Consider the following 22,990-nt stretch of genomic DNA (forward strand, 5'->3'; position numbering starts at 1 on the left):
CATACATACATACATACATACATACATACATACATACATACATACATACATACATACATACATACATACATACATACATACATACATACATACATACATACATACATACATACATACATACATACATACATACATACATACATACATACATACATACATACATACATACATACATACATACATACATACATACATACATACATACATACATACATACATACATACATACATACATACATACATACATATACACACATACGTACATACATACATGTATACAAATGCACACTTAATAACAAATATAATCACATCCACATACACATATAGATACAAACATGCATATATGTACACATACATACATACATACATACATACATACATACATACATACATACGTACGTACGTACGTACGTACGTACATACATACGTACGTACGTACGTACGTACGTACGTACGTACGTACGTACGTACGTACGTACGTACGTACGTACGTACGTACGTACGTACGTACGTACGTACGTACGTACGTACGTACATACGTACGTACGTACATACGTACATACGTACATACGTACATACGTACATACATACATACATACATACATACATACATACATACACACACACACATACAACATACATACACACACACACATACATACACACACATACATAGATACATACATACATACATACATACATACATACATACATACATACATACATACATACATACATACATACATACATACATACATACATACATACATACATACATACATACATACATACATACATACATACATACATACATACATACATACATACATACATACATACATACATACATACCCACATACATAAATACATATATATAGATACTCACGTTATACTCATATGCATACGTCCACATAGTTACGTACATTTAATATTTAAAATAAGAATAATTATATAGGTTGTTTCTTACACATTTGTGACAAATCCTTAAATGTCATAACAAATGTGTCACAACTTGCAATGGATTTAAGCATTTTGTCATAAATCCGTAGGCAATTGTATTGATACATGGATTGTTTCCTACGCCTTTGTGACAATTTGCAATGGATTTAAGCATTTTGTCATAAATGCGTAGAAAATTGTATTGATTCAAGGATATTTATCGGAAATGCGTCACAAGTTGTGACGCAATCCCGACGGATGGTTTATGAATCTATATTTTGTCATAAATCCGTAGAAAATTGTATTGATACATGGATTGTTTCCTACGCCTTTATGACAATTTGCACTGGATTTAAGCATTTTGTCATAAATGCGTAGGAAACTGTATTGATACAAGAATATTTGTCAGAAATGTGTCACAAGTTGTGACGCAATCCCGATGGATGGTTTATTTTAATTAATAGTCAGAATTGTGTAGGAAATGCTATCATTTTCCCTTATTTATTTTGAATATATTAATATTTATTCGGTAAAGAATTATAATTAACCTTTTGTAAATTATTTGTGACCGATTTGTGACGCAACTGTCAATTAAATAGGGTTTTCTTATTTTTTGTCGGAAACTTGTCACAAGTTGTGACGGAATTCCGAAGGATGTTTTAAGTTAATTAAAAATAAATATTTTGTCATAAATGTGTAGGAAACGATATTATTTCTGACAGATTTGTGACGCAACTGTCAATTAGGGTTTTCTTATTTTTTGTCACAAATTTGTAGGAAACGATATTATTTTCCCTTATTTATTTGGCTTATATAAATATTTATTCGGTAAAGAATAATCATTAACCTTTTGTAGGTTATTTTTGACAGATTTGTGACGCAATTGTCAATTAATTAGGGTTTTTCTTGTTTTTCGTCATGGATGCATCGAAAATTTGTAACAAAATCATGAAATTTTTTTTGTAGGAAATTCCTCATAAAGGTGTTGTAATCTGTGACACAAAAAATTGTGTAGGAAATTTCTGTAGAAAATTGTCCCCTTTTCTAGTAGTGTTCCTTAGAAAACATGGTATGAGCAAAAAATTTCTTGACAGTTTATTGACGAAGAGTGTTACTATGTTATCAACTATTCCAACACTAAAACTGTGTTGGTTTTTTTTAGAGGTTACTAACACCCATTGTACAGACTTACCAATAGATTGTCGATGGTTTTATTGGTCCTTAACCAAAATCCGTCACAAATACTAACCATTAATAAAAAAAATGGTATGCATTTAATTTTTGAGAAATAATTTTTTAAACAAAAAATAAACACGACCTACAAAGATTTCTATAAAACAAATGTACGTATGTACGTATGTACGTATGTACGTACGTACGTATGTACGTACGTACGTACGTACGTACGTACGTACATACGTACGTACGTACATACGTACATACGTACATACGTACATACGTACATACATACATACATACATACATACATACATACATACACACACACACATACAACATACATACACACACACACATACATACACACACATACATAGATACATACATACATACATACATACATACATACATACATACATACATACATACATACATACATACATACATACATACATACATACATACATACATACATACATACATACATACATACATACATACATACATACATACCCACATACATAAATACATATATATAGATACTCACGTTATACTCATATGCATACGTCCACATAGTTACGTACATTTAATATTTAAAATAAGAATAATTATATAGGTTGTTTCTTACACATTTGTGACAAATCCTTAAATGTCATAACAAATGTGTCACAACTTGCAATGGATTTAAGCATTTTGTCATAAATCCGTAGGCAATTGTATTGATACATGGATTGTTTCCTACGCCTTTGTGACAATTTGCAATGGATTTAAGCATTTTGTCATAAATGCGTAGAAAATTGTATTGATTCAAGGATATTTATCGGAAATGCGTCACAAGTTGTGACGCAATCCCGACGGATGGTTTATGAATCTATATTTTGTCATAAATCCGTAGAAAATTGTATTGATACATGGATTGTTTCCTACGCCTTTATGACAATTTGCACTGGATTTAAGCATTTTGTCATAAATGCGTAGGAAACTGTATTGATACAAGAATATTTGTCAGAAATGTGTCACAAGTTGTGACGCAATCCCGATGGATGGTTTATTTTAATTAATAGTCAGAATTGTGTAGGAAATGCTATCATTTTCCCTTATTTATTTTGAATATATTAATATTTATTCGGTAAAGAATTATAATTAACCTTTTGTAAATTATTTGTGACCGATTTGTGACGCAACTGTCAATTAAATAGGGTTTTCTTATTTTTTGTCGGAAACTTGTCACAAGTTGTGACGGAATTCCGAAGGATGTTTTAAGTTAATTAAAAATAAATATTTTGTCATAAATGTGTAGGAAACGATATTATTTCTGACAGATTTGTGACGCAACTGTCAATTAGGGTTTTCTTATTTTTTGTCACAAATTTGTAGGAAACGATATTATTTTCCCTTATTTATTTGGCTTATATAAATATTTATTCGGTAAAGAATAATCATTAACCTTTTGTAGGTTATTTTTGACAGATTTGTGACGCAATTGTCAATTAATTAGGGTTTTTCTTGTTTTTCGTCATGGATGCATCGAAAATTTGTAACAAAATCATGAAATTTTTTTTGTAGGAAATTCCTCATAAAGGTGTTGTAATCTGTGACACAAAAAATTGTGTAGGAAATTTCTGTAGAAAATTGTCCCCTTTTCTAGTAGTGTTCCTTAGAAAACATGGTATGAGCAAAAAATTTCTTGACAGTTTATTGACGAAGAGTGTTACTATGTTATCAACTATTCCAACACTAAAACTGTGTTGGTTTTTTTTAGAGGTTACTAACACCCATTGTACAGACTTACCAATAGATTGTCGATGGTTTTATTGGTCCTTAACCAAAATCCGTCACAAATACTAACCATTAATAAAAAAAATGGTATGCATTTAATTTTTGAGAAATAATTTTTTAAACAAAAAATAAACACGACCTACAAAGATTTCTATAAAACAAATGTATATAAGAAAATGTGCAAAACATTTATACACAAATCATAGTACTTACTATAAGGCTAATGGGTGTGGAGGAGTATCATCACTTGGTGATGGATCTCTACGTTGACGGCTATGTCATCGTAGGGTCATCACCTCTCCCAAGTGATGGGTCTGTGGTGTGGACGATGAGCTTCCCTTTTTTTTAATTTTAGTTTTTGTTAAATATTTTTCAATATATATATATATAAGTAAAATTGAATACCAAAATTAATAATATAGGGTACATTACATTAAAAAAATAAAACCTTAACTTAAAAAAACTTAACTAAACAAAATACTACTCGTCATTGGGTTCGTTGTGTGCGTAGTTCTAAATATATTCTGCCAAATCCGCTTTAAGGTTTTCATGGATGTACTCGTTCTATAAGGAGAACATGTTTAAATCATGTTGTTATTGGCTTACTGTAAACAAATTCTCGTTAATCACATTTTCGTCGTACTCATAAATCGCTCTACCTTCGTTTTCAATTATCATGTTACGCATCAAGATACAGGCATACATACAGTATTGCAACTTTGTTGGCGTAAAAGCACATGCTGGGTTTTCAATGATGTGCCATTATTGTTGTAGAACCCCAAAATACCGTTAAATGTTTTTTCTCGCCGCCTCTTGATACTTTGCAAATTTCTTTCTTTTTTCGTCTAACGCATGCAAAATATTTTTATGATTATAGAGTAGGAAGGGTATATTCGATCAGCAAAGTAATACCCACGCCTGTATTCCACCCCTGAAACCGTAAAGCTGATACCTGGACCGGTTCCTTTTATGATATCGGTTCCTTTTATGATATCGTTGAAGATCTCTAATTGATGGATGACGCTAAGGTCGTTACTCGAACCAAGAACACCAAAGAAATCATGCCAAATCCACAGATCTTATGATGCAGCATCCTATATATTATAGTTGAATGTCCATGATCGCCTAACGTAAATTTACCTCGCAATGCATTAAGGCCTTTCGGCCGTAGCTAGTACATGCAATCAATGCTTACGAGCATTCCTATGAAACCATGCTTTCTTCATGGAACTAATACAATTTTTGGACATCATTGGCATTTGGTTTTCGCAAATATTTTTTGCTATACATCTTCACCACAAATTTACAAAATTGTACAAACATTCTCATGCAGTTCTTACGGACAGCTATAAATACTTATCCCTCGCATCGGTTGTCGTGCCGTAAGCCAGTTAATTGTCGTTGTCCATTTCTCTAAGGTGATGAACCATTTTGCCTCTTGCATCGAATCGTAATCTAAAAAAGGGATCAAAACTCGACACTTCATCGGCTATACATAAGAATAGTCGATGACTCATTTGGAACCAACGTTTAAACATCGCGTCCGTGTACAAGGGTTTGTCAACAAAGTAATCGGCCACCAATCTATCGTGGGCACCTACATGTACGTTACAAATACAAAATATAATAGCGATATAAATCTATAAACACAAATATAAACTAATCTTCTCTGTCTCTGTTTATGGCCGCTTGCCTAGTTCGTGGTTGTGACATGGTTTTTTCCCATTCTTCCTCCGTAATGATTATCTGTGTCGTCTGCATTACACCGTTTACAAAAAACTGAGCAGCTTCACCCGAAGATGAAGAACACCATGAAGATGACGAAGACATTGTTTATTTTATTTTATCATTTTTTTTAGAGAGTTTAAGATTTTTTAGAGAATGTGGGTGAGTTCTTTTTTTTAAATGAGGGGTTGAATGATTTATATAATAAATAAAATTGATTTTCTTAAAAGTGCTTTGTTAATCAATGGCATTATTCTTTAAAAATGGAACATGGGCTCGTCCGTCTCGTGGGTTGGCCGACGATAGCGACGGGACGGGCCCCAAGGGTCAGGTGGGACTCGACGGACCAGTGCCGTCCCCCACACCCATTAGCCTAAAATCACAAGTTGCTACACAAATAAAAACTAAAAGATTCTTAAAAATCTCAGTGTCTACAAAAGTTTCTAAACATATCAAACCAACATATTTCACAAGTGTCTAATCATTAACATGTGTATAAATTTATTAGTTAGAAAAAAATATGATATGAAAATCAACATTAATTAAGAAAATGAAAAATTAACTTATACAGTTACAATGCTGTTAGACCATCCACAATAGGATGTATTTGTATGTTTTTAAAGAGAGAGAAAGATGAGGTGGAGGAAAGAGATGATGATATGGAGGAAAGAGAGTATAAATGTGTATGTGAGAAAGAATGAGGAAAAATGAGGTATGTGAGTGTAAAGGAGGAGAGAGGAGAGAGAAGTTATGTTTTTAAGTGGTATGAGTAGGGTAAGTGAGAGAAACTATTTTATTGGTTGGGCAAAGCCCATGTGGCAACTAAAAACATCCCCCAAATACATATCTATTGGTGATGCTCTTATAACCGTAACACCATCTTGAACTTCTTTTTTTTATTAAGAGATGAAACTAAAATTGAAATCAATGCCACCATTAACTTTTCAATAACATATCATGGAAATACGATACCTTACCAGGAAAGAAATATGATTTATCTTATTAAGAATTATGATATCACAAGCTGTTATTTATTAATTGAACATTGGGAGATATAAATACAAGAGAGGAAACCATAAAAGAAGGAAACTAAATATAACAAACAAATCAATGTAAAATAAGTTAAAACAACAAGTAGGGTTGTAAACGAATCGAACGTTTAACGAACCGTTCTTAAACCGCTCAGCGGAAAGTTCGTTTATGTTCGTTCGTTTAATAAATGAAGGAACACGAACAAGAAATTCCATTCGTTAAGTTAAACGAACGAACATAAACATCGGTTGTGTTCGCCCATTTACGTTCAGGAACGTTCCGTGATATGTTACTAATGAACATTCACTAATCGGCTGTCAGGTCCATGGGTTCTTCCTTGTGTTATTGTCACACCCCCAAAATACCACATTCGGAGGCCCCGCGGGAAGTGTGACGTACCAGGATCCAGCCACCAATCACATTGAACTATAACAAGACAATAAATAAAAGTTTCCATTTATCACTTGAAGTATTTTCAAAACATAACATAAACCAGTACGTTCAGCGAAAGCCTAAGTAAATAGTTAATCAATTGTTTCAAGACCAATGTACGAAACAAATAATCATGTCATGTTTATCCAAAAGACTCGACCCACGACCACTCCAGCACTCCAAGATAGCAAGTTCCCAAGTCCATGAACCTAACATCCTGCAAGCATGTAGACAAGTGTATCAGACAACGCTGGTGAGTTCAAAGTTGGTTAGAACGTTTAGTTACCCAGTATAAGCTTTAAGCATTTCAAAGTACAATGTTGTTAATAACTCGATTACCGCAAGATGGCTCCAGATTATTAGCCCTTCCCCAATGCTCTATCAAACATTGGTCGAGTGGTTAAGGTAATTAGTTTACGCACGTCCTCCCCGGTACGGTGTGAGGGTGCCAAACCTAATAGCGCTATCAACTAATAACCCCATTGCCTCCCCGGCAACTAATTCGGTATATGATGGGACTTAAGTGATAGATATGAGTGTATTAACCAACATCCCGAGTTTAACATTCCAGTTAAATTATGCAACCCAAATTACACATTCTTTGATTAACAATAACAATTAACATAACATCATCATACAAGCGAATCAGTTCGTAGTTCGTATTCGTATGATTGTCACAACCAAAACCCCCATTATTTACAGTCCGCATCCATCCCTTACTAGTAAAGATCATGTCACAATTCAGTTTTGAGCATCATACCAACCCGAAATCCCTTACCCACACATCGAAGCCTTTTTATCATGCAAACCCTAGTTTAGGTTTCAACATAATCTACATGATTCATGAACTGTTCCTAACCATGACCATATCATACCATTAACTAGACCTTAGATCAAGCTTTGTTCTTAATCAAGACAATAAAATCAATCAAACATACATGCATGAACAAGAATTAGGAACAAGTTGGTTCAAATCATACTAATGTTACTAACCACAAGAGAGTATGTGCACAAGGATGTTGGAATATCCGATTGAAGGCTTCGAACCAAGCAAATTGTTGGCTGCCGTCAAGTCTTGAGGGAGAGGAGAGAATATTAGGGTTTGCTATTAAGAGTTGTGTAGTGTTAATGATTGGGATTTACACACAAATTATGTGTGTAACCTCTAAGTGTGGGCCGAACCCACTTTCGGGTTTCATTGGGCCGTGAGCTAAGAGGTCTTATGCGACTAGCCTAAACACATTCACATAACCATCTTATAACATTCATACAACTTATAAACTCGTCGTCATTCATATCAAACACTTCAAGTAGCATACACGTAAATTACATCAAAGCACCACATGTGAAAAGAAACTAGTACAAAGAAAGACTCTCGGAATTAGAATTACGGGTTGTCACAGTTATGCTCTTGTTATAGAAACCAAAGAACTAAATTTGTGATTTTGATTATAGCTAAAGGACAAAAACTGTAATTACATATAATTGAAGAAAAATAGTTTGTCACAACCTGCGCCACCTATTATAAATTACAAATCAAGGGTTAATCTGTAAACATTTATCCTTATAATTGTTATGGACTGAAACCATTGCGAGGTATGTAACTTGTCTCACATCAGTTGTATGGACAACAGATGTGCGGTTTATATACCCAATGGGTTCTCTCACCCACCAGACTAGTCTTTTGGGTTGAGTTATCTTGTTTGGTATGTAACATTGGGTCAAATGAGGTGCCAGGCTGACTTTGACCCATCGAAGTTTGTGGACACATCCAGTAAAAACGAGAAAGTGTAGTCCGTTGGTAATTTGCCGGGAGAAAAAGCGTCAATGATCTGTCGGAAAATGTGCATGGTGAACCGTGGAAACTCTTATGTCGGTAATCCATTGGAAATAGCATTACCCACAACACATGCTTTTCTAAATCTGGGTGTATGTCCAAACAATATATGTTATTCTAAGAAAACGTTTATTAAAAACGCTAAATTGTCGCGGGAATGAAAAGAACAAATTTATATATGGTTTTAATTTTTCAATCAATACTTCATATTTTTACAACTGCATACTTTTTACGTAAAAGTACATATGCTATATACAAACAAATCATCGATCTAGTTTGTTCATGCATATTTTCAGATTTTTTTATTATTTACCTACATATTACATCTGTACAGGTTAAGTGTAGATAATGTAAAATTACAATTGTATAGTTTCTATATAATGGATTAGGATTTAGGATCAAATACAAAAGATCCTAATTGTAAGAAGTGTAAGAAGGATTTATAGAGTGAGAAGTGTCCAATAAGCTAAAAAAACTCACTATACAAAAAAACCCCACTACAAAAAAAAAAAAAAAAAAAAAAAAAAAAAACCTTAAACATCCACCACCACCAAAAACCTAACCCCCCCCCCCATCACCCACCCTAAAAAAAAAAAAAAAAAAAAAAAAAAAAAAAACTTTTTTTTTTTTGCCGAGGGGGTGAGAGGTCGAGGGTGGGGGGTGGGGGTTTAGGTTTCTTTTTTTTTTGGGGGGGGGGGGGGGGGGGGTGGGGGTGGGGGTTTAGTTTTTTTTAGATTTTTTTTAGGTTTTTGGGGGTGAGGGGGGGTTAGGTTTTTTTAGGTTTTTAGGGGGTGGGGTGGGGGGGGGGGGTTAGGTTTTTTTTTAGGTTTTTGGGGGTGGGGGTGGGGGGTTAGGTTTTTGGGTGGTGGTGGGGTCGGGTGGGGTGGGTGTTTAGGTTTTTGGTGGTGATGTAGTGGGTTTAGTTTTAGGTTATTGGACACCTGTCACTCTATAAATCCTTCTTACACTTCTTACAATTAGAAGCCTTTGTAGAATAACTTGACCCATACTCATTTCCACGTTAATCCTCTTTTGTGATTTATAATATTTAAAAATTAAATATTACTTTTTGTTTATCGTGCAAAGTGTAACTCTTTGAATCGTACCTTAATAGAATTGTTAAATAATCAATAAGTAGACATCTAAATCCAACTATACCATTGGCAAGGTGCCATTCATCCAACACTACAATAAAGCGCAACATTAGTGGTGTCGCTAATAGCGACGACATCAAGTATTAGAGGTGATAGCACCACAGGTCGCCACTAATGCTTGTTGTCGTCGCAATTGGTGATGCCGCAAATGCTTCTGATCTGTGTGAGACAGCAAGAAGTTCTCCTGACCATTGATTAAAAGGTGATCCAACGTGTAACATCCCCCCTCCTCTTTTTCTCCTTATAAACAAACACACCTCTTATTCTCCACCATCAACCTCCGAGCGACCATCAACCTCAACCATCACCGGCAACTTCGTCACCACCATCAAGCTAGCTCCGCTGTTGAAAGTAATTAAAGTTCTCGTCCTTGTTTCAAGCATGCACGTGGTTATTCTTTGAATTCAATAAAGCCGTTTGAGGCTGTTGTGATTTGTCCGAGTATTTTGGATCTCTCTAGTTTCTAGGAGATAGCCGTTTGTTACGTTGTTATTTATTTTCATCTTGTGCGTTGTTTTCTTTCATGTACTTTCAATTATCAGTGATCAATAAGAAATCGTGCATTGCTTTCATTGAGTGTTCATCTGTTTGTGACAGATCATGGAGAAAAAGTTGAGGAAAGAAGGAAAGAACTCAAAAGAGATGCTCAAGCTTTGGCTGTTATTCAGCAAGGTGTTCATCACACCTTGTTCTCACGTATTGCTGTTGCTGAACATATCAAGATGCATGGAAGATTCTTCGAATGGAGTTTCAAGGAGACTCACAAGTGGAAGTTGTAAAACTACAAGGATTGAGAAGAGAATTTGAAAACCTGTCCATGAAAGAAGGAGAAGTTATTGGTGATTATTTCTCACATGTAATAGGAATAGTTAGCCAGATTTGATTATGTAGTGCCATCTATTGAGGTAGCATATAATCTCAGCACCTTGACTCCTGTTAAGCCGATGGGATCATTACAATCTCAGGAGGAGAGATTAAATGGCAAAATGGGTGAAAGTAAAAGTGTTGAGAAAGAAAGATCTGATGAGCAGGCTTTACAAGCCTATCAATCGAATAGGAGGTTGTCCTATGATCAGAATAATAGAGGACGTGGAAGAGGTTATTATAGAGGAAAAGGAAGGGGGCGTACGAATGAAAACAGGAACAAAGGGCCCCAGTGTTACAACTGCAATAGATATGGTCATGTTAAAAGAGAGTGCTGGTTTAATGATGAAGGTCAAGCCAAAGTTGCAGCCAATACAGAAGAGGAAGAAGGCAAGAATGAAGAGACTCCTTACTTCTTTATGGCCTTGAGTGCTGCTACACAAGAAAACCCGAGTCTTTGGTTTATAGATTTAGGCTGCTCCAATCATATGACAAGCGTCAAGGCCAGCTTTGTAAATTTGGATGAATCCTTCAAGTTGGATGTCAAGTTGGGAGATAAAAAGAACCTGGCTGTTGTATGTAACGGTACAATTAAAATTATGATGTCAAATGGTGTTTATAAGTATCTTGATGATGTTTACTATGCTCCGAATCTTGAATATAACCTGATGAGTGTTGGTCAGTTGATAAGAAAGGGTATGCTCTTTTGTTTGATAATGATGCTTGTTCTTTCATTCATAAAGAGACTCAATCTGAATTGATGAGGGTGCAGTTAGCAGCAAATAACATGTTTCCTTTGGATGCAACAAAAGTTAAATCAAGTGGTCAATCAAAACTTCATGAAGATACAAGATTGTGGCATTGTAGATTTGGACATCTCCATTCTCAAGCTCCACAACAACTGCATAGTAAACAAATGGTTCTTTGGTTGCCTGCAATGAAAGAATATGGACAGTGTGAAGGGTGTGCCTTGGGCAAGATGCATAGACTTCCTTTCCAGACAAGTACTAAGAGGGCTACTCAACCACTTGAAATTGTGCATACGGATGTGTGTGGTCCTATGCTAGTGAGAAGCCTTGGTGGCAGCAGGTACTTTCTTCTTTTTATAGATGATTATTCAAGAATGACTTGAATATATATTTTTTAGAAAAGAAGTCAGAAGTTTTTGCTAAATTTAAAGTGTTCAAAGCTCTTGTCGAAAAACAAAGTGAGAAGTTTATTAAAGTTTTGAGAAGTGATAGAGGAGGAGAGTATTGTTCACAGGAGTTTCTTTCCTATTGTGAATTACATGGCATTAAGAGGCAACTCACAACACCATGCACGCCTGAGCAAAATGATGTGAGTGAGAGAAAGAACAGATCTATTGTGCAAAGGGCTCAATGCATGTTGCAAGTGATGTGTGTAAAATGCAACATATAAATCACATCAATTAAGGCATAAAACTAACCCTTTTTAAGTACTAATGTTGGAAAAAGAGTGTTTTTGTCTTTCTTTTGTATTTTCAGGATGAAATGAGCTCAAATTCACAAAAGAAGCAAAAAGACAACTAATTCTAGCATAAATACAAGAAAAGGGATAAAAGTAGACTGCCCGGACCCTCAACGGCATCCTCCAAAGCAAAGAAGAGAAAGCAGAAGCCTGAACACGCCCCGTGCTCAGCCAGCACGGGGCCGTGCCCAAGAAGCAGCATAAAAGACAAACCTATAGAAGCTTCTATTGCCCACCACGGGGCCGTGTCCAGCGGGCACGGGGGCGTGGTGAAAGTACAGCAGGCGCATTAATTGTAATTGCGAATTACAATTAATGAGGAGAGAGAGTGTCAGACGGGCACGGGGGCGTGTCCAGCGGACACGGGGCCGTGCCCAGCCTTCTGTTCAGCCTATAAATAGGAGTGCTTGGTTTCATTCCATCTCATCCCTTGGCACACCACCTCTCTCACACTTCATCCACCACCCACCACCACCATAACACCATCATCCACCACCATCATCCATTGTCCATCATAGAGTGTGCGAGTCGTCTCGGGATCCAAGATTGATCGTAAGAGTTCTTGACAATCAAGGCCATGTTTGCCTAAGTCTCTTACATCACTTGGTGAAGACAAGTGTTTAGTATAATACTTTTTATTTTTAATCTTTTGCACTTTTTATTTGGTTTTGTATTAATGACTTTAATAACTAGTTACTTATGTTGAAGGTGATCTTTCCTTATCGTTTGTCCGTGGTATCTTGGCGTTATTTTACTGTCTACATAAAATAAAAGATTTTCACCATTCATATCTCCACGGTCTATATGGAGGTATGTTGGCTACCTGGTCGGGGGTTAAGGGAACGGTTTGGTAAGGGTCTTGCCCTTGTTCAGCGTTTAGAGGTCCTGCTTGGGACCTGGGTCAAATTTAGTAGGATCTCCTTCAATACCCATAGGTATTGGATGGCGGGGATCCAAACTCTTTGACCCCCTCATAAGTTAACTACTATTAATACTATAACCCGGCTATTTAGGACTGTATCCCTGCTGACTCAGACTACTTAGCCGAGGGTAACGTCACCGCCGAAAGCGGGGCCTACCACAATTTGCATTAATAACTTAATTCATTATCTTTCAATAATCCGACCCTTTAGGATTGTATCCTTGCTGACTCAAACTACTGGGTTGAGGGTAACGTCGCCTTCAAAAGAGGGGCCTACTACAATAACTAAGATAATCTCTTAAACAAGTGCAAAAGTGCGAAAATAATCAAAGGTTATACTAATACACGTGTCGGATCCAAGTGATTCATCTTGTCTATCTGTTTTTATTTTATTTTATTTTTCAGCATTTAGTTAGTTTTTACTTTCTTAGTTTAAAAACATTTTTCTAACTTTTTGATTTGATTAGACGTTGAGGATAAACCGGTATTAAAAGCTCTTGTGTCCTTGGACGACCTCAGTATCTTACCAACACTATACTACGTCCACGATAGGTGCACTTGCCCATATGTGTGTTTAGTGTTAGTAAATATCGTGTTTTTATAAATTTAAAACTTGGCTAAAAGTGTAAAAAGGGCTTAAATATACATCTAAAATATATCGCACTACACACGCATCACAAGCTAAAGGTATGCCAAGTTATTTCTGGGCTAAAGCAGTCTCAACTGCTGTTCGCTTATTAAACTTATCTCCTACAAAAGCTTTGGATGTCAAGACACCACTGCATATGTGGGCTGGTGAAAAGCCTGAACTTGAAGACTTAAGAGTCTTTGGAAGTATTGCTTATGGTTTAAAGCCAAGTCAGCTGAAGCACAAGTTTGAAGCCACGTCTGCCAAGTGCATTTTGATTAGGTATTCTTACCCATCAAAGGGTTATAGATTGTATAATCCAATCAACTAACAGAGTATCACCAGGAGAGTCATCAAGTGTTTTGAAGATATGAAATGGGATTTGTCTCAAGTGAAGAATAATCAAAACAAACACTTGTGGGATCTAGGCGTTTTTGATGATCTACTGGATATTGCAAATGACAATAATGTCCCTGATGGTGAAGTGCAGCCTGGTTCAGCTAATATTTTCTGGTTCGAATGAATCCCATGATTTAGCAAGTAATAATGTGAACAATGAAGCTCCTGGTCATTCCTCTTCCAATTATGCTGATCCTACGGTTGATTCCCAATCATTTCGTCTGAGGACAAGGCAACTCAGTGAAATTTATGAGGAGACAATACCAATGGAGGACTATATGGTATGTGAATTTGCATTAAACATTATTGATCCTATGTGTTTTGAGGATGTTGTAGCAAAGAAAAATGGAGAGAAGCAATGACGGAAGAGATCAAGTCAATTGAGAAGAATGACACTTGGAAACTTGTTGAGGCTCCTGTTAACAAGAATGTGGTTGGTCTAAAATGGCTTTTCAAGACCAAACTGGGACCAAATGGTGAAATTATAAAGTACAAGGCCAGATTAGTGGCTAAGGGGTATTCACAGAGAAAAGGTGTTGATTTTCAGGATACATTTGCTCCGGTTGCAAGGTTTGAAAAATCAGAACAGTTCTTGCTGCTTCTGCTACTCAGGGATGGATGGTTTATCAACTTGATGTTAAATCAGCCTCTCTGAATGGCAAACTTGATGAAGAAATATATGTCGAACAGCCTAAGGGATTTGAAGTAGAAGGATAGGAAAGCAAAGTGTATAGATTGTATAAGGCCCTATATGGACTGAAACAAGCCCCAAGGGCTTGGTATTCCAGAATTGATGCATATTATGTCTCTCATGGGTTCGTTAGGAGTTATAATGAACACACACTTTACGTCAAGAAGGTGATGAGTAAAGGAATTATTTATGTATGTTTGTTTGTAGATGATATCATCTATACTAGTCCCAGCAGTAGTCATTTGCAGGAGTTCAAAGAAGGCATGATGAATGAGTTTGAGATGACTGATTTGGGTCTTCTTAAACTCTTTCTTGGCCTGGAAGTGTATCAAAACAATCAGAGGCTTTTTGTTGGGAAATGCAAATATTTTGAAGGATTACTTGAGAAGTTTAGAATGACTGGTTGTAAAGAAGAAGACACTCCTATGAATACAAATGAAAAGCACAAGAAGATAATGATTGTGAGCCTGCTGATGCACTGACATATAGGAGTTTGATTGGAGGTCTCATGTATTTGCATCATACATGACCAAATATTAGTTTTGTAGTGAATGTCCTTTCCAGGTTCATGCAAACTCCTAATAAGAATCATTTTGGGGCTGCTAGAAGAATTTTGAGGTATGTAGTTGGTACTCTTCAATATGGTCTGTGTTATGAGAAGAATGTGGCTGTGAAGTTGCAAGGATACACTGATAGTGATTGGGCTGGATGCTTAGATGATAGAAAGAGTGTGTCTGCATATACGTTTTCTCTTGGAAGTGGAGTTGTGTCCTGGTCTACAAAGAAGCAGCAGTTTATTGCTCTGTCCAGTACTGAGGCTGAATACATCTTAGCTACTGGAGCCGCATGTCAAGCAATTTGGTTAAAAAGGATTTTAAGTGATTTAGAGGTTGTTCAAGATAAGCCTACAGTCATTCATATGGTGTGATAATTGTTCATCAATTCATTTGTCCAAGAATCCAGTTCTAGATGGGAGGTCCGGGCACATTGAATTAAGATAGCATTTCATTCCATTTGGGATATGGTTAATCAGAAGCAGGTGGCTCTTGATTATTGTGGAACTAATGATCAAATGGCAGATTTGCTCATGAAGGCACTGTGCAAAGAGAAGTTTGTGAAGTTTAGAGAAATGTTGGGTGTAAGAGAACTTGAATTAAGGGAGGGTGTTGAAAGTAATTAAAGTTCTCGTCCTGGTTTCAAGCATGCACAAGGTTATTCTTTGAATTCAATAAAGCCGTTTGAGGCTGTTGTGATTTGTCCGAGTATTTTGAATCTCTCTAGTTTCTAGGAGATAGTTGTTTGTTACGTTGTTATTCATTTGTCCGAGTATTTTGAATCTCTCTAGTTTCTATCATGTACTCTCAATTATCAGTGATCAATAAGAAATTGTGCATTGCTTTCATTGAGTGTCCATCAGTGATCAAAATCCGCCACACCGTCAAGCTCCGCCACCACTTTCAAGCTCCACCACCACCATCAACTCTGTCGCCACTGTCAAGCTCCACCACCGTCAACTTCGCCACCACTATCAAGCTCTGCCAACAACGTCAAGCTGCATCACCAACGTCAAGCTCTAGCCACTAGTTCCATCTCTTGTAATATTAGGTAGAAACTATGTAGTGTTTATTTGTAGAAATCATGTAATGTAATGCCGATTTTAATGAGAAATTAATTGTGTTTCGTGTCATTTTCGAGTTCAAACAAACTCTCCTGCAAATTGTTAGTTTGAAATCTAGAAAGTCGTATTTGGCAAACATTCCAGCAAATTCTCTGGCATATGCATTAGCGGTGACATTATTAGTAGCGACATGTCGCCGCTAATACCTTTAATGGCAGGAAAATGGATTATTATCGACGATATATGTCACCGCTATTGCACGGATTTCTTGTAGTGCAAGTACAACCAAACTAGCATAATAGGACACCTTTTTAGTCCTAATATGTTACTTTGTGGGAGTTTGAACCTAGTAAGCCCAAGAATATGAGCGTCTTATATAAATATGTTGTATAAAGGGTCTACCATGTTATTAAACATACTAAACTAATAAACAGGTGCGGATCTATGTGCATCTGGAGGGGTGCACGGGCTACCCCTCAACTTATTTGGCGAAGTGCAAAAAAAAATAATAATTTGTTTTCTCTATTTTATGTATGGGATACCCTTTAGCATACATTAGGATACTCCAAGGCATGGACAGAATCAGAGGTGGAATAGAAGATTGAAGCTTCAATGGCTGGATAGTGTCTTGTCGGCGGCGGCTCCGACAATTACAGTGCAGCAGCGTGAGTGAGTCTGCTCATAGCGGCAGACTAAATGAAAACATAAAGACCAACACTTTAATCTAATATGTGATGAGGTGGGCCAATATGACATCTTCTTTTCGAACGGCATATGACAATGGACTTGAAAAGGGTAAGTTAACAAACAAATCAGAGTGGTAAAAGATAAAGAATTCTTTTTTATGTTTACATTTGCTGACCTATTATTTATTATTTATTTATTAATATTCTATTTTTTATTTATTAATATTTTTAACTTAATATAAAAGATATTAAAATTTTTATTTGATTTTCCTTTAATTTAGGTATTCTTTAATAAGTTAATGATTCTTTTACATACATATGTAACTATTGAACAATTTTTTTTCACACTAAAATATTTTTGAAATTGTGATACAAGAATTAAAATACAATTGGTTGAATCCTTTAGAAAAACTAGTTAAAAAAATTCATTATAACCTCAACACCTGAATAATTTTTTTTTATATAAATGTACGGTAACTTTTTTTCATTTATATTGTATGATGTACGGTAAAATAATTAAGATACCTCTGATGTTTTCTTAATAAACACCTATATTATGAGGTAAGGTTTCTTTGGTGTAAACATAGGGGTAAATGCGGTTCTCTAAATTGGCCTGAATAGTGTAATTGTTCCTTGTACATATTGGATTTGTAATTTGGTTTGGCCTCTTTTGAGGTGAGGTTGTTGCTGCTGTTTTGGCAGGGCGTGTTTTTGTCCATGCGAATAAAAGTTAGTTAAAAAAAAAAAAAAAAAAAAAAAAAAAAAACCTCTTATGAAACAAAGTTCGCACTCCAATAAAATATCTTATATTACACAATAACTTCCAAATAGACGGTAAATCGTATATGACGCTTTATGATGTTCTATTATACGTTTACGTACTATTATGTTTTTCAACGTATATACACATCCTAAAATCAGTATTATGTCATTAGAATAAAAATTCTAATGTTGTAATCTGTCCTGTAGCACCTAGATTATGTTTATTTATTGTGAGAACCGTTATATTGAAACTCAATTACATTACTAACCAGTGAGATCGTGTAAATACGAGTTTGTGCAAGGTAGCTGGATTCGAATAAGAAACTAAACGCAAAGCCCTTCAAGGTTAAGATTGTTATTTTTAAAACTTACTAAAGACTTTTTAATTTTCTTGTTTCATGCTTATATATGAAATCATATGAAAAACAGTTTTTTTATTCTGTAGTTGTCCTAAGGTCCCATCCTAAGCTGATGACTATGTCAACATGAAACATACATATAATTAAGTAAAAGGCATGTCGTACTTATTTCATTACTTTACAAATACTGATAAAGAAAGGAAGCAACAACACCATAAATAGGGTCGCAAGACACAAACCATAAACTGTATTCTGTGTTTTCCTTGCTAAGTTTATTAGTATGGAACCCAAACAACATGATCTTCAGGTAAGAAATGGCAAATCGGAACAGTTCCCGGTTTAACTTTAAGCACTTGAAACGCCAAATGTTTTGGGTTCCATTTTGCAGTGTCAGTATGGCAAACCGCAACCGCATTCACCTTTGTACCGTCCGCACCAACCATAGAAACCGCATAAGCTTGAGTACTAGCGGTTTTATGGCAATAAAAGACCGCGTATGCGTAGTTTTGCTTATGACAAACCACTGCTTTATTCGCCACAAGCTTTTTAGCGACTTCAATTTTGTACTTTTGTAACGGGGTACTTTCTTTAGCGCTAACCTCTGTTGAAATCGCTTTCACATTTCGACCAAGTTTGGTAGTACTAAAATCGACCATGGATTCTAATGAAGTCGCGCAGTATTTCTCCTCACCTTCAATGCCTGTACTCTCGCATTCGCTAAGCGTTTGCTTCATGATCTCGGCTTCCATCGAGTCAGGTTTAACTGAGAACTCTTCGTAGATTTGTGGAAGCTTGTTCGACGAAAAGGGTATCGAATCAGCGATTTGTCGAGGTAAAAACGTAGCTTTTTCGTCGTTTTTAGTGAAGTGTAGGTTCATTTCTTTGCCTTGATGCAAATCATTCTCCTTGAAAAACAATGCTACATTTGGATTATCCTTGAGCTGATTCTCGGATGCAGCATACTGGTAAACAAAAGGATTAGGTCCTTTACGCACACCTACATAAACTGGCTTCCCTTTGTGGCGGGTGTGCACATTTACACCACCTTTTCCAACACCAACATGGGTTCCCTTTCCTGGTTTTCCTGTGTGAACACCGACACCGCCTTTCCCGACACTAACATCTGTCCGTTTTCCTGGTTTTCCAGTGTGAACACCGACACCGCCTTTCCCGACACCAACATCTGTCCGTTTTCCTGGTTTCCCGGTGTGAACGCCAACACCACCTTTCCCAACACCAACATCTGTTCGTTTTCCTGGTTTTCCTGTATGAACACTTACACCGCCTTTTCCTACCCCCACTGCGGTGCTTTTCTCGTCATTCCATTCTGTATATAGAAGATCTTTGATTGATTTTGGCATAGGACTGTTTGGTAACACAGACTTCCAGTATACTTCAGGAGTCACAGCATGACTTCCTAAAAGTGCTACCTGATAAATAAACACAATAAAGAACTGATGTCAACTCCCAAGTTGTCGAATATATATTATACGCGCGTTTATATTTTTGGAGAATGTTATTCTATAGATTACACAAAATTAATCTTATACGTTGGAATTAAAATCATATTTTATTATTAATGTCTGTATTTTTTTGTTTCAATTAATCTTGAGTTAGTTGTAAACCGTTCTAAGAGTTGCAAGATATTATATTTTAGTATGAAAGAAATATGAGCATTTATGCTACTTTCTAACAAAATTTCCTTTTTGTAACACATTGATGTATAAAACCGAAACAATAAAAACCAAAACGAAATAAAACATTCGACAGCCATTTCATGTGTTGCAAAAAACAATTCAAGAGACACGCACTTACCGAAAAAAGTGTACAAACGTGGATAAGAAAGAACCTCATTGGAGAGAAGCTGAAACCGAAACTAAAACTGATTCTAGGAGTTAATTTTGATGATGTTTGATGAGTGGTCGATGTGGAATTTATAAAGTGGGAGATGTTCATTTAATACGTAATGCAACACATACCAATAAGGACGACTGGTTTTAATTATGGCCAACTACCAGCTGCAAACTATATTGCGTTAATTAGAGATAAATACAATCATGGTTCATGTTGGAAAAATATTGCCATATTTGAATGGAATTATAAAATAAATGGGAAGGGATTAAAAAGTTTTTTGAAGGGTAAGGTGGGGAACCCGTTGGATATGAGGTTTTGGGCCGACACTTGGGTGGGCAACCAGTCGTCTATGAATAGATGGCCACATCTTTTCAATTTGGAGACGAATAAGTGTTGTAGAGTGGCAGATAGGATTGTTCAGAATCAGGGGAGTCATGGGTACAACTCGGACTGGGTCAGAGCGCCGGAGTCGATAACTGAGTTACAAGAATGCCAGGAGTGCCAAGATAGCGAAAGTGACTTATGGAAATCGTTGGGAGAGGAATCAGGTATATTTTCTGTCAAATCGGTGTGTGAAGATAGGGAGGTGATTCAATTTCCAAAGTTTATTTGGTGTAATTAGGTCCCCCTCAAATGTAATATTATGACATGGAGAGCAAACATGGATAGATTGGCGACTAGGAAGAATCACAGAAGAGGAAATGTGAATATTTCTTCAAATGTGTGCCCGTTCTGTGAGGATTACAAGGAATCGGTGGATCATATTTTTACGGCTTGTATGATGGCAAACAGGGTTTGGATGGGTTTAATGAGTGGTGTAACATTCCGTCGCTCTTCGCTTTTGGGGTCAAAGATATTATGGAAGCTCACATTTTTTACAGCTGAAAAAAGAAAGCTAAGAAGATCATCTATGGCCTTATTATAATCATATGCTGGTGAATATGGAAAGGGGGAAACAAGACGGTTTTTCACAACAGTAAGTGCGAGTTATAGGAGATTTTAGGAGAAGTCAAATCTAGAGGGTTTGTGTGGTTAAAGAATAGGTCTTCCTTAAGAAATCATCAATGAGAAGACTGGTGTAAATATCCGTTGTACATGTTGTAGTTTGTTTGCCTTTTTCCTGTTTGGGTCGGAGGCGTTTTTTATTTGTATGTATGGCTTCTTGCCCGTTTGGGTCGGAATTGTGTTTTATTGAAGTATACTTAAAAAAAAATACAAGAAACAACCCACCATATCTAGTTGAAACAATCATATTTGAAAAAATGAACAAAGTCTATGAATAAATAACAATTGATGATGAAGAACTTCATTTTGAAGAAATAGACTATTTATATAGTACTAATTTGTAACTTGGTTGTGCAGGTTGTTGTTATACTTTATGCTTTATGGGTTTTTGTGCTTATTGTTGTTGTGTATTATTTTGTGGCGTTGTACATTGGTTTGATCCATAAAAGCGGCACATCTCCCTCATTTACGCTTTTCACTGCCTAGCCCTTCACCTCACTGCTCTCCACCGCTCCACCATTGTCGTCTTCTCTGGCGACCCATTCTCACTCTTTTTGGTGTTTTCGTGTGTTTTAGCCTCCGGTTAACCCTTTAGGGTTTGAAGGTATCCTTTCGTGTTTGTCTCCGGTGAAATGCTTGTTAACCCTTTAGGGTTTTTATGGTCTATGTTTGATTTTTGCGTTGTCTCCGGCTGAATTTCCGTTGAGTCGTCAATTAACCCTTAAGGGTTTTCTGATCCACGATGTTTGTTTTTATGATCTTGCTAGTCTTTTGTTTTGAGTGTTTGTATTCTTTGGGTTTTCACTTCTCTGGCCTCAGTGATGATGAGAATAATTGCATCTAAGAGCTTATTTGCATGTAATGCTTTAGTTTGATACGCTTGCTTTTGGGTTTTGGAAGTTTAAGGTTTTGGTTTTCCAGGCTCCGATGAGGGTCATATTACATGATGAAGATGACAACTTGTGGGGCTTAATACTAGTTTCATATATATATTTGTACAAATATTTTATTTTTGGACATGAGATGTCCTAGTCACGATTACCATAACGTTACTAATGAGGTATGATCCAAAGTGTTACACGTTGGGCAACGAACAGGGATGGATAATATTTATTAGATAAATATTATAGTTCACAAGTGCGCGAGATTTAACGGCAACACGGTCCAAATGTTTGATGAAAATTTTAAGAAATTAATTATTTATGAATTGATTAATTAAGTATTTAATGTTTATTGGGATTTTGGATTTAAATAACCCCAACTTTCATCAATTGGCCGATAACACTCCCAACTTTCGACTTGTACACAAGCACTCCCAACTTTCAACTTATTGGCCAATAACACTCCCTAACTAACTAAATCCTTTGTGATGACGTGGTGTATCATGTGGCAACTAATGTGGCTTTTTTTATGACGTGGCAGCTTATGTGGCATTTTTATGATGTGGCAGCTGATGTGGCATATGACGTGGCATTTTTGATGATATGGCAGCTGATGTGGCAGTTGACATGGCATTTTTAGATGACGTGGTAGCTGGCATCAGCTAACTGGGTTAAGGTTCAGTTAGTTAGGGAGTGTTATCGGCCAATAAGTTGAAAGTTGGGAGTGTTGATGTACGAGTCGAAAGTTGGGAATGT

The 22,990-nt window shown here is 36.2% G+C and overlaps 1 protein-coding gene across 1 annotated transcript; it reads right to left on the reverse strand.

Annotated features, from left to right (window-relative positions):
* Window positions 1–18,634: 18,634 nt before the first annotated feature.
* On the reverse strand, window positions 18,635–20,582 carry LOC110883328 (BURP domain protein RD22). The gene is made up of 2 exons (XM_022131120.2): window positions 20,310–20,582; window positions 18,635–19,924 (listed from the first exon to the last, which is right to left on the reverse strand). Exons 1-2 carry the CDS (start codon window positions 20,448–20,450, stop codon window positions 18,770–18,772), a joined length of 1,296 nt encoding a protein of 431 aa, XP_021986812.2. The 5' UTR covers window positions 20,451–20,582; the 3' UTR covers window positions 18,635–18,769.
* Window positions 20,583–22,990: the final 2,408 nt, after the last annotated feature.

The sequence above is a fragment of the Helianthus annuus genome, chromosome 1, assembly GCF_002127325.2.
Source record: "Helianthus annuus cultivar XRQ/B chromosome 1, HanXRQr2.0-SUNRISE, whole genome shotgun sequence".
NCBI lineage: Eukaryota > Viridiplantae > Streptophyta > Magnoliopsida > Asterales > Asteraceae > Helianthus > Helianthus annuus.

Coding starts and splice junctions, on each gene's coding strand:
- LOC110883328 (XM_022131120.2), bottom strand. CDS start 20,450: ATGAACATCTCCCACTTTATAAATTCCACATCGACCACTCATCAAACA. Junction 19,925..20,309: donor ACGTTTGTACACTTTTTTCG/GTAAGTGCGTGT, acceptor TTTATTTATCAG/GTAGCACTTTTAGGAAGTCA.